Raw genomic sequence first — 16506 nt, 5'->3', positions numbered from 1 at the left:
AGAATGAGAGAAAGAGGGAGGGAAGGAAAGTTTTAAAGGGGAGCTGGTAGAGCTTAAAAGGAGAATGGGAAGAAGGAAGAAATGGAGGGAGGGAGCAAAGCAGTCTGAGGGAGAAAGTGAAGAAAAATATTAAGGTGGGAAGGAAGGAAAAGGGGAGGGAGGGCAGGGGTAAAGATAAAGGAAAGAAGGAATGTGGGAAAGGAGGGAGGGTAGGAGAAAGATGGGAAGAAAGATGATGGAACAGAATTAGGAAATAAGGAGGGAAAAAAAGTTTATAAATGATGAGTTAGTAGGAAAAAGTGTTACATAAAGGAGAGAGAAAAATTGTGTGAGAGGGAGAAGCCAATAAGGAAGTCAAATACAGCGGTGTGTGAAGGGGATAAGATTTTTAAAAAAAGTTAATAGGGGCGATCAGGCCGGCAGGGGAGGGCAGTTAGGGGGATCAGGCAGGCAGGCAGAGTGGTTAGGGCAGGCAGGCAGGTGAGTGGTTAGGAGCCAGAGATCCCAGATTGTGAGAGGGATGTCCAACTGCCAGTTTAGGCCTGATCTCTCATCAGGCCTAAACTGGCAGTTGGACATCCCCCGAGGGCTCCCAGATTGGAGAGGGTGCAGGTCGGGCTGAGGTACCCTCCCCCCCCTCGCGTGCACGAATTTCGTGCACCAGGCCTCTAGTACTTATATAATATGCAATCTTATTTAGGTATATAAATTAATACCTTTGATAATTGTAGTATTTCCATGTAAATTCCTTAAAGTTTAAATATATTCAAGTTGACCAAAAAAGTGTGCCAGTTTTTTGTTGTTCTTTTCCGTGGGAAAACAGAATTTTCTTATATTCAGAGTTGCCTTATAGTTGCATAAATATGATAGATATATGTTAGTTGCTGAAAATATTTCACATAATTCAACAGCCATTTGTCCCTCAAGTTAAAATAAGAAAATTGCATTATCAGAAATAGTTAAATAAGAATAAAATGAACATGACTACTGGTGATTTTATTTTTCTAAGAAATCAACGAAAATAGTCATCATTGGAACATTGATGCCATTGATAGATGAAATGAAAACATGTTAGAGAAAACTTTTTATATAATAGGCATGTTTTTATTTTAACAAAGGAAAATGTATTTATATATATAAAAAAATCATAAAGATGCACTAAACTAATAGTGGTTGCCACTGAGAAATGAGGTTGGGGTATTTTCATTTAACTTTATAATCTGATGTATTCGTTAAAATTTTTATTACAAACAGGTATTGTTTTTGTATTATAATTTTTTAAATTAGTTATAGGTATTAGAAAACCTTAAGTCAGCTATGAAGTTCAGATTTTTGTTACACAAAAGGGAGCAATTAATTTATTATAAAAATTAGTTTTTGAGTACAAATATGTGTCATGCATTAAGTTTAAGTGTGTTACACCAGAGTGGCCAGCATATGTTGATTCCCAAAAGTCATTTCCTTTGTCCTGCTTTGACTTGAGTTGACAGTGTCCTTATTTTCAAAGAAGGAAACTTCATTTTGGCAGTAAAGTGAACAGTCTCTAAGGTATTACAGCTAGTAAATGATAAAACTAAAATTCCTAATACAATGCTCTTCTCACTATTTTGTAGCTATAACCAGAGCTATTTTTCAAGTAAATTAATTATACAGTTTATAAAATAGATTTTGGAAAGATTAAAGGGGGAGATTGGATTAGTTTAATAGAGGACCAAAGTGAGAGCTGATAATGGAGAAATAGGAAAAAAAGGGGGAGTGGGGTTGGAGGAGGTAGGACCTATTTGGATATGGTATCTAAAGATCTTTATAAATGACATGCTATTGAGGCAAGTGGGAATGCTGACTCAAGTTTTGAAACACTGGTTAATTGTTCTTGGTGGTACCACCACAAGTAAAAAACACCAGAGGAAAAAAAGAAATGTAAAGGGGAATTGATGAATTTGGGTTTGTCTTGATTACTAAAATCATTTTCAGACACTGAAGGCCTTAGGCAAACGTAATTCCTTGAAAACATGCTATTAATGACTTGAAATAAAACTGAGTAATTATATTTTATTCTCAGCAACAGGGAATACAACAGACAGCCCCCCCTCAACAGACAGTGCAGTATTCACTTCCACAGACAACAACCTCCAGTGAGGCCACTACTGCACAGCCAGTGAGTCAGCCTCAGGCTTCACAGGTCTTGCCTCAAGTATCAGCTGGAAAACAGGTAAATAGTTCCTAAGAGTATGCTAAAGGGAGTTCCATGTAACCTGTTCTTTCATGTAGATAGACTTCTACTTTCTCTAATGGTGAAATATCAAAGTTGTTTGTTTCTTTGCAAAAATGAAGTAAAAAATTGCTCCTTTTGTGCATATGCATTGTCTAATGTAAATGGATACAGACTGAGCAGTGACCATCTAAAAATATTTAACTTTTAGGTTTGACAAGAGTCTAAAATCATTTTGACAAGAATTAGAACTGATGGGTTAATAAATGTTACATTTTCTAGAGTTGTGTCAGCTATCTAATATTCCAGGGAATATGCTGTATTTTCATGTAGATTTATGCATTGTTTTATCCCTCATTGCCTAATGATAGTAAGTCATAAAAACCCCTTTTATGGAATGATTTCTTTTCTAAGACATCCTTCCAATCACTTGAAAAGTGCCCCATAGAAGGAATGCTCTTCTGAATTACCTTTTTCCCAACTTTAACACTGGGGCTTGTTGTGCTTGTATTTTGGCACAATATATTGTTTCTGTCATATTTTATTGCTCTGAGATACTATCAATTTTAAAATGCACCATTCTTTTATGTATCTCTAAGTACTGATACACCATTAATTGTAAGATATATCTCAGTTTCACAAATGTTAAAATGACAGAGTGCTGGAGAGGGATGATTACATCATAGAATCAGTGAACTACGGTAAATATACCTACGTTTATAGGCCTTTGTTACAGGCAATATTGATGAAATATAATTCCACTGGGAATAAAGAAATTCATTTGAATTTCGGTAACTATTGTAATAGCAGTCATAGATTTAGTGACTGCAAACCTGCCAGTGAATTATGGTATGGGAAATATATCTCAATTAATGCTATGAACAAAAAAGCCTTGCCTGTGGAAGGGTCCTCATTTTATTGTTGAAAAATGAAGCATTAGTAAACTTCTCTACAAAGATCTGGAACAGTAGCCAATCATCCTCTTTGTATCCTGCAATCCTTTCCCTATTTTTATGTGGCATATTAACTTACACTAATGTATCCAGGGTTTCTTCTTCTTGTTTTCTTTTTAAATTTTCATTCCTTTGAGCTAATACATAAATCTTGCTTTGGTGGCCTTGCTTTTTTTTTTTTTTTTTAAATCTGTCTGTTTTGTTTTCTTTACCTTCTCAGCTTCCAGTTTCCCAGCCAGTACCAACTATCCAAGGCGAACCTCAGATCTCAGTTGCAACACAACCCTCAGTTGTTCCAGTCCATTCTGGTGCTCATTTCCTCCCTATGGGACAGCCACTCCCTACTTCCTTACTCCCTCAGTACTCTGTCTCTCAAATTCCTGTATCAGCTCCTCATGTGTCTGCGGCTCAGGCAGGTTTCTCAACCCTTCCCATCACAATTGCAGCTGGCATTAATCAGCCTCTGCTCACCTTGGCTTCATCGGCTACAGCATCTGTGATCCCAGGGGGATCAACTCTGGCTTCTAGTCAGCTTCCAACCCTTCTGCAGCCTGTGACTCAGCTGCCAAGTCAGGTTCACCCACAGCTTCTGCAGCCAGCAGTTCAGTCCATGGGACTACCAGCTAACCTTGGACAAGCTGCTGAGGTTCCACTTCCCTCTGGAGATGTTCTGTACCAGGTATTGTGTTACCTAGCAAAAAGGAGGGCACCAGAGGGTTTTGTTCTTATAGTAGACCATCAAGCACTTGAAAATATAGTAGTTGAATATCAGAATAACTAGCAATAACAGTAGTTGCTGATCTTTCCTAGAGAAACGAAAATAGTAAAATTCTGAGAAAGGATAGGGTGATGATGTGTAATGATTCATTTCCATTTTTCTGAAGATACCTCTTGGGAGAAAAATGGTTCATTTAAAACTCAGTGAAAGCTAATTAAATGCTAGATATGGCTACTAAGAGTACATCAGGCTACTTTTGTAATAAGAAGAATAAATAGAGTAGCTAACATGGTATCAATAAAAAGCTTCAGGGTTTGGATTTAGAAGATTAGCAGGTCATGATATGACTGGAATGACTGATACCTTGAAGAGCTTTTTCATTCTTCCACTTAAGATTGACTAGAAAGTAGATATTTTTCTGGACGGTATTAAGTCTATTCCTCCTATTTAAATAATCTCCAGGAGGAAGGGAAAAAAACAACAACAGCAACTTAAAGTACAGTTGTAGAATCCTGTCCCCTAAATTGAAATCAGAAATCTTTAAATTATTAGAAAAAGAGTGGGCTACTATTCTTTGCTATGTGCATTCTTTCTCTCTCTCTTTTCTTTTTTTTTTTTTTTTGGCATGTCTTGCTGTTTTGCTAATTTGATGACCTGACCTGCACTAACTCACCTTCCTCATTTCTATCACAGGGCTTCCCACCTCGATTGCCACTGCAATATCCAGGAGATTCAAATATTGCTCCCTCTTCCAGCGTGGCTTCTGTTTGCATCCCTTCTACAGTCTTATCCCCTCCCATGCCTACAGAAGCATTAGCTACACCAGGTTACTTTCCTACAGTGGTGCAGCCTTATATGGAATCAAATCTTGTAGTTCCTGTGGGCAGTATAGGAGGACAGGTTCAAGTGTCCCAACCAGCAGTGAGTTTAGCACAAGCCCCCACTACATCCTCCCAGCAAGCAGCTCTGGAGGTAAATGGAATTTCTGCATGTTAACATCTAAAACATATATATGTAATGGGATAAAAATTACAGAGCAGAAACAGGTTCCCTGGTTTAGAACTCATTTGGAGACTATTTCAAACTAACTTCTGAATGACTTTTTCTTACAGCAGAATGAAATGCCAATGTGGGGGCCTTGTTGCCACTGGTTGTTCTGTTGGGAAGTGAGTGTGCCTTGGAGAAGATTAACCCTATTAGCACTTCACTTCTCTAGCTAGTACTTTAGCCATTATTCTTCTCCTTTCACAAATTCTTGCCATTGGCAGTCGTAAGAATATCTTATCCTGCTGTGCTCCCAGTAATCATTTTTGCCCTGCTAGGAGAAAGATCTAAATCATCTTTGCACTTTACTCTGCCTGCCCTATTGCACACTTCTGGTAAGATGCTGGCTGCATGGCAAATTATAGTTTCTCACTATCTAGCAGCTATGTTGGCTGGTATCACACCATGCAGTCTATATCAGAGACTAGCTTTAGAAACTTCCTTTGGAATTTTAAGACCACTATCTCTAGATGCTGAATATTGAGAATTACTAGTAAATTTAGTGCTTCTAGGACTTAGGGGAGGGATAAGAAAAATAAAAAGAGTAGCTTTTTGGGAATGGTGAATAGTAAATAAAATGTATTACTGCCAAGATTTGAATTATCCTTTCTATTCACAGAGTACTCAGGGAGTGTCTCAGGTTGCTCCTCCAGAGCCAGTTCCAATAACACAGCCACAACCTACCCAGCCTACCACTTTGGTCTCTTCTATAGACAGGTAAGTAAAATTCTCTGTCCTTGACTGGTAGTAAGATGATATGAAACTTAAAAATATCAAAACTTTAAGTCTCATATTGTAAACTGAACTCTTTTTTTGAAGTGCACATTCAGATGTTGCTTCAGGTATGAGTGATGGCAATGAGAATGTCCCATCATCCAGTGGAAGGCATGAAGGGAGAACTGCAAAACGGCATTATCGAAAATCTGTAAGAAGTCGATCTCGTCATGAAAAGACTTCTCGCCCAAAATTGAGAATTTTGAATGTAAGTATTGCTGATATGTGGGTTTCATATAGTTTATATTATGTGGTTATTTCTAAGTCTCAGGTGTACTGATGAAATTTTAGGACTTTCTAATCACTCAAATGATAGTTAAATTCCATATTTCTATGATAAGACTCTATTTACCTTTTAGAAAAAGAACAGTTTTAGTTTACATTTCTTTCAAACTCTTCAGTGGAAGATGAGTATGTGTCTCAAAGGCTAATATTTTCTTTCTACCAGTTTAAGAGGCAGAGTACCAGTGCCAGGAATACCAGTGGTAACATCAGGCTTAAGTTCAAGTGATAATCTGCATTACTTTCTCAAATTCAGTAACAAAGGTGAATGTGGTTTTCCAAGATACGAAGTACCTTTTCTTTTTCTTTTTAGGTTTCAAATAAAGGAGACCGGGTAGTAGAATGTCAGTTAGAGACTCACAATCGGAAAATGGTTACATTCAAATTTGATTTAGATGGTGACAATCCCGAGGAGATAGCAACAATTATGGTATGTCTCCATTTGGAATTCCAGTTTTGCCTTAGTACTTGATCTAAGTAGCCACTGCCCTAGCCAAATATACAGTATTTTGTAATATATTTTTACATTTATTTCTATGTGAATATAACTAGTACACCAAACCTGTGATTTAGGGTGTTTTTGTATAGGACATACCTAACTAGTATTGAAGAACTTTCATATCAAGTAAATAATAATATAGGTGGTATGCAGATAGGGCAGAAGTCATGAAGTTGGTAATTGGATGACTTAAAGCTTGAGAAACATTGTACTAATCAGACTGACATCACATTTCTTTTACAGGTGAACAATGACTTCATTCTAGCAACAGAGAGAGAGTCCTTTGTGGATCAAGTGCGGGAAATTATTGAAAAAGCTGATGAAATGCTCAGTGAGGATGTCAGTGTGGAACCAGAGGGTGACCAGGGATTGGAGAGTCTACAGGGAAAGGATGACTATGGCTTTTCAGATTCTCAAGTAGGTTCAACATTCCCATAGTGAAGGTTTGTTTGTTTAACATATTACTGTAGTGCCAAGCAAAATATCCAGTGATCATATGTCTGAGATGATCAAACACTTGTGTTCTCTTTGCATGTGGCAATTTGCCTAATTCAGATTGCATTGAGAATGAATTGAACTACTTTTGTTTGTTGTAGAAATTGGAAGGAGAGTTCAAACAACCACTTCCTGCATCTTCCATGACACAACAAATAGGTGAATGAATCTCTTTTCTTTCTGTGTTTGCTCTTACCTTTGACCGAAGTGTGCTAATAATGAAATCTTAAAGCTTCATGTCAGTGACAGTATATACAGTATAATAATAATGCAATAAAGTGGTCTGTTTCTTTTAAACTAGGCATTCCTACCAGTTCTTTAACTCAAGTTGTTCATTCTGCTGGAAGACGGTTTATAGTGAGTCCTGTGCCAGAAAGTCGATTACGAGAATCAAAGGTTTTCACTGGTGAAATATCAGATACGGGTAAGGAATTGCTTCTACCACATACTTCTATAAATTTTGTGGCATCTCTGCTATATTGGAAGCTAGGTCATCTAGCAGTAGTTCAAATAATGACACAGACAATAAAAGAGATTAGAAAATTGGGATTATAACACAGATAAACATATGAAGAAAGGAAATAAGTGATGAATAGAGAAGATTAAAGAAAAAGAGCCAAAGGGACAGCCATAACTAGATACGGTCCACGTAATAGATACTGTATAGATACAGTAATATGTATTTGCTTTTCCATTTAGTACTATTGCATATGCTTTGAGGTTACTTCATGGTTTTGTGTTTGTTTTCAGAAACAGATAATCATATACCCTAACTTACTTTGATCTAACTACTTTGCTGTTTTAGAGCCTATCATTTCCTTGGGAGAGTTACTGTTTTTTAATATATTTTTATTGTTTTAAAAGAGGAAAGGAGAGGGAGAGATAGATACATCAATGATGAGAGAGAATCATTGATCGGCTGCCTCTTCATGCCCCACACTGGGGATCAAGCCCGCAACCTGGGCATGTGCCTTGACTTGGAATTGAACTGTGACCTAGTGGTTCATAGATCAATTGAGCCATGCCAGCAGGGCCCTTGGAAGAGTTTTTAAACCTTGTTGGTATGTGGCCTAGTTGGTAATCCAAAAATAGATTGCTAGGACATTCTTTTGAATCCACCCTTTAAAAATGGACTGATTCTGAATTTTTTCTTTTCCTTTGCAGTTGCTGCCTCTACGTCTCATGGTGCTGGAATGAATTTGTCTCACTCTGCTTCATCCCTTAGTCTACAGCAGGCCTTTTCTGAACTTAAAAATGTCCAGATGACAGAAGGACCCAATACAGCACCTCCCAACTTTAGTCAGACAGGACCGACATTTCCAGTAGTACCTCCTTCCATGGGTAGCATTGCTGGAGTCCCCACCACAGCAGCAACCACACTTTCAGTATCAGTCCCTGTAACTAGCTGCCCTCTTAATGACATTTCCACATCAGTCATTCAGTCTGAGATTACAGTGCCCACTGAAAAAGGGATTACCACCTGCACAAGTGTAACTTCAAGTGAACTCTGTATACCACCTGTGTCTGAAGAATCACCAGTGCTTTCCAGCATGGTTTCAGGCATCACTATACCTACAGTTGTCTCAACATCAGCAACATCCCAGTCGGTTCTGGCTCCCACATCTGGGAGTGTTGTTTCTAGTATAGGTACTTTACCCTCTAGACCGGTTTCAACAACTTCAGCCTCTGCAGTGAGCAGTGCTGCTGCTCCAGGGGCTAATCCTCCACCTGCATTATCTCAGCCATCAGCAGGCAGTACTACTACAGGGGCAGCCACATTAACCTCAGTTTCTAACACCACTCCGTTCCCAAGCATAGCTTCACAGCCATCTCTTCAGCTTAGCAGCAGCACCTCTGCTCCTACACTAGCTGAGACAGTAGTGGTTAGTGCACACTCACTTGATAAAATATCTCATAGCAGTACAGCTGGATTGGCTTTGTCCCACTCTGCACCCTCCTCCTCCTCTTCCCCTGGAGCAGCAGTATCTAGTTCGATTTCTCAACCTGGTGGGGTGCATCCTTTGGTCATTCCCTCAGTTATAGCTTCTACTCCTGTCCTTGCCCAAGCAGCAGGACCTACTTCTACACCTTTATTACCCCAAATACCTACTATCCCACCTTTGGCACAGCCTGTTGCTAGTGTGCCTGCTGTACAGCAGACACTAATTCATAGTCAGCCTCAACCAGCTTTGCTTCCCAACCAGCCTCATACACACTGTCCTGAAATAGATGCTGATACACAGCCCAAAGCTCCTGGAATTGATGACATAAAGACTCTAGAGGAAAAGCTGCGATCTCTCTTTAGTGAACACAGCTCATCTGGAACTCAACATGCCTCTGTCTCATTGGAGACGTCACTAGTAGTAGAAACCAATGCCACACCAGGTATCCCAACGACTGCTGTTGCACCCAGCAAACTCATGACTTCAACTACAAGTACTTGCTTACCACCAACCAGTTTGCCACTAGGAACAACTGGTTTGCCTGTTATACCAGTGGTAACACCTGGGCAAGTTTCTACTTCAGTCAGCTATGTTTCAGCCCCAGTCAGCACTACACCAGGAGTGAAACCTGGAACTGCTCCGTCAAAGCTACCTTTAACTAAGGCTCCAGTAAGATTCTTGTTTTGAAATAATTAAATTAATATAACCACTCTTTTTCCTTCTAATATATGCATTTTTCTACTCAGCCTTGCAAATTACAAATGAAGTTATAAAAATGTCTGCCTAATAATAGGCACTTGGTATTTATTAAATAAATAGATTGAAGGTGATAGGGTATATGTACATTGAACATGAGAGATTTTTCCTTTTGAAATATGGCAGGATTTGGGGGTTATCTATACTGCACGATTTTCTAAGAATTATAATAATCAGGTAAAATTACAGGCATTTCTTCCTAATTGGTACAAATTGAAAGACTCTATCCCAAAAGACAGTTAAATGCTTCTACTGGCAATTATACATAGTAACAGAAGTTCATAATCTTTGTTTCAATGAGAATGAAGCAAATTATCTGCTTTGCTTAGATTCCACAGATGTATAATATGGGGTCAATAAAAAATTGGAAATGAATAATGTGATACAAAGGAGGAGAAAAGAATCTAATCTTAAGAATAAAATAACTAGAAGGTGTTTTCTAATTCTGCTATGGTGGGTTTCCTCTCATTCTGCCATCTTCAATCTCTCTGATCTTTTCCAAGTAATAAGGCTGTACTTTTTCTACTGTATTGTATGCATTGCCATTGATAGGAAATGCTTTTAACAGTAGTTAATATAGAGGTTTTACTCAGACAGAAAACAAATTGCTTGATAGTATTGGATTTCTGATGCCTTTTGTTATCAGGCCTGACCCTTGGTTACTTCTGAATTGTTTTTGTTTTCTCAGAAAAGTCTTGTTTTTGGAAAAGCCTGATTATACTGTACCACGGCAGTGGTTCAAAAATATCTGGACTGTGCCTCTCATGTCCACACAACCTTTGTTCCCTCTATTTTCCCTAGAGAATAACTTCTTATTAAATTTTACTATTCATTTTATTGGTATGTCACAGTAATCCCTATAATAGTATCATGGTTACAATGTCCTTTATTTAAGAGTATAACCCAGGTGACAAGCATGCGTTAACTAGATACATGTTATTCTTATGCTTCTGCAATTTGAATTAGTTGATTTGTTCTCCAGTCTTTACATTTCAGTGTCTCATGGATTTGAATTTCCCTTCATTGTCTGTAGGTTGTGTCAGTGGGTTCTGAACTTCTAGCTGGTATTCCATCCAGTGAGCAGCTGCCACCTTTTCCAGGACCTTCACAAACTCAGGTGCCCCAAGACTTGGCATATTTCTTAATGTGCCCCTATTTTCTTTCACAAAGGGTATTTAAATTCTCCATTGTGGGATCATGGCTTCTGGCTTCTATTTGGTTTTGACTTAGTAACAGCTTTCTTTTAAAATAGTGTAGCTAATGACCCAAGCCCTATTTAAAGTAAGAAGCTTCATAGTTCTTTTATTTGTAATGTTGCTTCAAGTCATCCAGAAAACATTTAATATTAATATTTTTTCATATTTTACGAAGGAAGAAAATAGCAAAATTGATATTTTGCCAAACAAGTAAAATTCCTTCTCTCATTCGTAGAATAGTGAAATTGCGTCTTAGGTATGAGATAATTTGCTCTAGATTTCATGGAAGTAAAAAATTACATGTATATAGAATTAACTTTGAAAGTTCCTTAGGAAAGGGTACCATACTAATAATTGATAATACCCTTTTTCTATGAGTTTAGTGCAACCATTTTTTTTCTTGAATTTGACATTTCTTTTAATGAACATTGAATTAAGTAATTGGCTATATATAGATGGTTATAGGGTGATATTTCATGAAAAAGATATATCTTTAAGTAGAAAAATCACTCAGCTCAGGTGAAATGAGATTCCTCATAGAGGAATTAAGACCAGTGATGTGAATGTGAGATTCCTATCTCACACTCAGTTCTACCCACTGGGTAGAATGGTGGTCAGAATTGCTTACAGTATTTAAATTCTTTCCTTTTCCACCCTACTCTACCACCCCACACATTTAGTTGAATTCCCATAGGAAGTACTCGTTATGCATCCATTATAACCATGAAAAAACTTCTGTGTGGGTCAAGCCTAGTAAACATTGAAACTAAATTAGGAATTTATTTTAGAACTGTAAAAGAAAAACATAGTAAATTGCTAATTTGAAAAGCCTGAATTTGTCTTTACTTCTTTAATCCCAGATATACAGTAGCACATAATTTAATGAACTTACCATAATAAAGTTTTAACTCCAACAGAGAAACCACTTCATCAGCCACTAGGTTTTGAAAAAAATTGCATTGTGGAAGTCTGTAAATTGGGAGTTTCAAACCTATTTTCTCATTAGAAGCATGTATTTATAATTCTAAGAGAGCTGTAAGTGTGAGGAGAAACAGCAATAAGACATGTGGAGGGGTAAGTAGATAGACACTACATATAGACAGGGAATAGCATAAGTAAAAGCTATAGAAGAATAGGTTGCTGGAAGCCAAGATAGATGGATGTTAAGAGACTGTGGCAAGAGTAAAGTTTATGGCCTTGAGATGGATGGTAGTAAGACCTGGTTAATAGGATGGGATACTCAGACCTCCAGTTCCTCCTTTCTGTCATTTATAGGGCAGGTATAAGAGTATAGATTATTAAGGATTTACAAAAAGAATAATATTACTTGATAGTGCCATCTTTTATTTGTAAGGCCAAGGTCTCAGAAAGATGTACCAAACTGAAAAAGAAAATAGGGAACATGTGATAACTCTTAATCTACCAATAGACCTTGATACATTTTTCAGAATATATTTTAAGGAGAGGACAAATAGACAACTTTTTTATCACTTTCAGTAACATTAAACATAAAAGGTAAGAAAGAAAACTTAGAAACTGTAAAAACAAATGTAACATTTTTTCTAAGAAACTGTAAAAACATAAATGCAACAGTTTCTCTAAAGTTTGAGGTTGACATAACATTTTGAGAGACTGGTAAATCATTCAAGCAGTACTAGTATATCTAAGTTGAACTTGATATATTGAGTTTCATATTCCGTGAATAGACACACATTATGTCATGTCAATCTAAAGCATAAAACAGTATGTCCTATATAAATGGTCTGTACATAGGGATTCTGAATATGCCAAAGACCTATATTTATTGTGGTTGTTTTCATTCAATCCCAGCAACCTCTGGAAGATCTTGATGCTCAGTTGAGAAGAGCACTTAGTCCAGAGACTATTGCAGTAACATCTGCAGTTGGTGTAAGTTTTGAAAATCTTGATAAAATCTTCCCGTAACCCTATGTATTATGTTCTTAGAACATAAACTGTAAATTTGACTATTGATACCTTTAACACCTATTTTGTCTTTGTTTGTTCAAGCCAGCAGAAATGAAACCGGTTAATGAAAAATTAACACTGACCCAGTAGTGTAACTGGAAAAGATTTTATTTGAAAAATACTTTTCTTTTTCTCTGGTTAGAATGATACCAAAGGTTTTGTATTTATGATTCAGAGGAGGTTATACTCTAATCCTTTCAGGCATGTGACATAATAGTGTTCTGATTAAAACTAGTTTTCTATGAATATTCAAGTTATACTCAAGTATACCATAGGAAAAATTAAGAAAGCCATGTAGAAGCGTTAAGACTCAATTTCTTCATTAAAATATGTCTTTCTTTACATTAGACCTATTTTTAGGCTGTTAAAAAAATATTCCCTCAGACATAAGTTGTTTCTTCACATATGCTCTTTATAAGAGGAAAAGCAGCAGGCCAAATTTTAAGACTGACCAAAGCTAAAGATTTTTGTGGTATTTGTATCTGTGTTTTGCAGCCTGGGTCCATGGTGCCTCCAACAGCAGTTACAGAAGCAGGAGCTCAGCCTCAGAAGGATGGTGAGAAGCATCCTTCCTCTTATATTACCACTTTCAAACCCCCCTATAAATGATTACTATTTCAAAGACATATTCTTTTTTTTTTTAGATAGTTTCTTAGCATAAAACCCTTTGTTATTAGTTAGGCCTAGGTTCTTGCTAAGAGATGAAAAAATTCAAGCACATATAAAAGTTAATTTACTGATAAATTTCTTGGCTTTTGTGACACTAAATATATAGAGATAAACTTGAGTAGCAAAGATTGTAGAAATACAAATTTAAGATTTCAATTAATCAGTTTAAACATTTTTATCTCTTTTTGGAGTCATTAAAATTGGCATGTTCATAAAATATAATCTCTTTAGAAAGGCATACTTTTAACTTAATTTTGCAAAAATTACCTATATCATCAATTTAAATATTTTATTAGGACTTTTATCACCCTGTGCTTAGTCATAAGTCGGTATCAATTACTGCTATTCTAAAGTTTTGTAGTGAATCTCTTTTCATTTAAAATCATCAGTCCCACAGAATCTAGGAAATTTAAAGGTTCTATTTTTTTGTTGCCTTTTCCTTCAGAATCAAGTTTAAAAGTGAAAATACTTAAATGTGAGCTATACTTATGCAATGTAATTTTTGTATACCACATGCTTAATATTAATTCCCTTTTTATAAAAATCTATTCTCAGTACCACCTGACATGAATGTACTTCCCTATATAAATATTTTTAAAATATATATTACATATATATAAATTTCAGAGAGAAGGGAGAGAGAGATAGAAACATTAATGATGAGAGAGAATCATTGATGGTTGTCTCCTGCATGACCCCTACTGGGGATCAAGCCCGCAACCTGGGCATGTGCCTTGACTGGGAATCGAACTATGACCTCCTGGTTCATAGGTCAATGCTCAACCACTGAGCCACACTGACTGGGCCCCCACATAACTATTAATAAGATTACCTAAGTGCTCTTACTTCTTACCTTTCCTTATCTTTCCTAAATGCTAAATTTTGCTTAAAACCTCTCAAAATATTTTCAAGGGAATTGATTCTCTTGTTTTAAAATGAATGACTCAAAAAATCACTGGAACAAATGATAAATTCTAGAAATGGACAAACTACAAGGGAAAGTAGAATATTAAAAAGGTGACCTTTCAAATCATAATGTGATGGGATATTTCAGTAAATGGTTTGGGACAATTGGACAGCCATCTGGAAAAAAAGCAAAGACCACTAGCCTTCCCGTGGTCCGCAAACTGTGGCTCGCGAGCCACATGCAGCTCTTTGGCCCCTTGAGTGTGGCTCATCCACAAAATGCCACGTGCGGGCGCGCGTACAGTGCAATTGAAACTTCGTGGCCCATACGTAGAAGTCGGTTTTCAGCCTGGACGAGTCTATTTTGAAGAAGTACTGTTGATATTTGGCTCTGTTGACTAATGAGTTTGCCGACCACTGCTTAGACCAAAATAAATTCCAAATGGATCAAAGATAAAAAATGATACTAGCCCTAACCGGTTTGGCTCAGTGGATAGAGCGTCAGTCTGTCGACTGGAGGGTCCCGGGTTCGATTCCAGTCAAGGGCATGTACCTTGGTTGCGGGCACATCCCTGGTCGGGGGTGTGCAAGAGGCAGCTGATCGATGTTTCTCTCTCATCGATGTTTCTGGCTCCCTGTCCCTCTCCCTTTCACCCTGTAAAAAAATCAATAAAATATATATATTTTTTAATAAATGATACTATACAAATGGTGCTGTAGGAAGACAAAGGAAAATTTTTCTTTTTTCTTAAATTTTAACTGTCTAGATCAGAGTCAGCAAACTTCTTCTGCAAAAAGGCTAGAAAGTAAATATATTAGTCTTTGCTAGCCATACAGTCTCTGTCACAACTACTCAAATCTATTGTAGCTCCTGAGCAGCAGTAGACAATACATAAATGAATGAGTTTCACTGTGTTCCAATAAAATTTATTTACAAAAGCAAGCAGTGGGCTGAATTTGGTCCATGCATTGTAGCTTGCTGATTCCTCATACAGAGAAAGGTGTTGTGTTTAATACCCAGCCCAGAAGTGGTAATAGATTTTAGTTTTTCTGCTTGGAAAAAATCATGCCATTTAGTCCAAAGATAAATGAAAAACTAGGAAATGTATGCATGTGCATGTATTTATATCACAAAAAGGGCTACTTTGCTAATATTAAGAGTTCTATAAATTGAGCATAGACAAGGAATAAAAGATTAAGAAAAAAGAAACATAGGCATGAAAATACTTTATGATAACAGAAATGCAAAATAAAACCACAAGTGGTAGCACTTCTCATTTCTCATTGGTAAATTCAGAAATTTAATAGCCACCATTGACTTGGTACAGTCTCTTTGGAGATAAATTTAGTTACGTCTATCGAAGTTTTAAATGGAAATGATTCAGCATTTTCATACCTAGATATTTATTCCACAGATCTATAAGAAAATATTTATTAGAGCATTTTTATAATAGCAAGAAATTTGAATAACTTAAATTTTCAGTAGAAGCTTGGTTAAAATGTATACATTTTTTTAAAAATTATATCTACTTTTTGCATACATTCAGTACAACACTATGCAGCCATTAAAAATGAAACATCGATACAGAATGTTCTCTAAGTTATAACATTATATAAATTTGTGCACGAGTAAGGTCCCTAGGCCTGGCTGGCGATCCAATCAGGGCCTTCCTTCCAGCTGCCAGCCAGGGCCTCCCTTCCCCGGCTGCCAGCCAGGGCCTTCCTTTGTTCCATGCCACCCCCTGGTGGTCAGCACACGTCATAGTGAGTGATCGAACTCCCGGTCTCCCTGTCGAACTCCCAAGGGGACACTTTGCATATTAGCCTTTTATATATATACTAGAGGCCCGGTGCACAAAAATTTGTGCACTCAGAGGCGGGGGGAGGGGTGTCCCCCAGCCCGGCCTGTGCCCTCTCGCAGTCTGGGACCCCTCGGGAGATAACGACCTGCTGGCTTAGGCCTGCTCCCGGGTGGCAGAGGGCAGGCCCAATCCCTAAGTGCAGCCCCTGGTCAGGCTCAGACCAGGGCCGATTGGGGAGTTGGGGTGCCGCCCCCTGTCATGCACAGAACAG

At 37.4% G+C, this 16506-nt stretch overlaps 1 protein-coding gene across 6 annotated transcripts in view; it reads left to right on the top strand.

Annotated features, from left to right (window-relative positions):
• Positions 1 to 16506, top strand: part of WNK1 (WNK lysine deficient protein kinase 1) — a 142422-nt gene that overhangs the window by 105622 nt on the left and 20294 nt on the right. For 2 of the 6 annotated variants that reach the window (XM_023756718.1, XM_014458651.2), the window contains 14 exons: positions 2063 to 2212; positions 3386 to 3844; positions 4577 to 4855; positions 5547 to 5644; positions 5747 to 5909; positions 6297 to 6413; positions 6726 to 6899; positions 7079 to 7136; positions 7279 to 7401; positions 8142 to 9589; positions 10710 to 10793; positions 12703 to 12780; positions 13354 to 13414; positions 13973 to 14112. In XM_023756718.1, coding sequence (XP_023612486.1) covers positions 2063 to 2212; positions 3386 to 3844; positions 4577 to 4855; positions 5547 to 5644; positions 5747 to 5909; positions 6297 to 6413; positions 6726 to 6899; positions 7079 to 7136; positions 7279 to 7401; positions 8142 to 9589; positions 10710 to 10793; positions 12703 to 12780; positions 13354 to 13414; positions 13973 to 14097 — 3417 coding nt within the window. In that variant the 3' untranslated portion in view covers positions 14098 to 14112. Of the gene's footprint in view, positions 1 to 2062; positions 2213 to 3385; positions 3845 to 4576; positions 4856 to 5546; positions 5645 to 5746; positions 5910 to 6296; positions 6414 to 6725; positions 6900 to 7078; positions 7137 to 7278; positions 7402 to 8141; positions 9590 to 10709; positions 10794 to 12702; positions 12781 to 13353; positions 13485 to 13972; positions 14113 to 16380; positions 16419 to 16506 lie in introns of those variants that run through there. The other 4 variants (XM_006092130.2, XM_023756720.1, XM_023756721.1 and 1 more) reach the window with 4 other exon arrangements.

The sequence above is a fragment of the Myotis lucifugus genome, unplaced genomic scaffold, assembly GCF_000147115.1.
Source record: "Myotis lucifugus unplaced genomic scaffold, Myoluc2.0 scaffold_98, whole genome shotgun sequence".
NCBI classification, from domain to species: Eukaryota; Metazoa; Chordata; class Mammalia; order Chiroptera; family Vespertilionidae; genus Myotis; species Myotis lucifugus.
The sequence above is the reverse complement of the archived record's forward strand: the minus strand, read 5'-3'. Positions and strand labels throughout refer to the sequence as shown.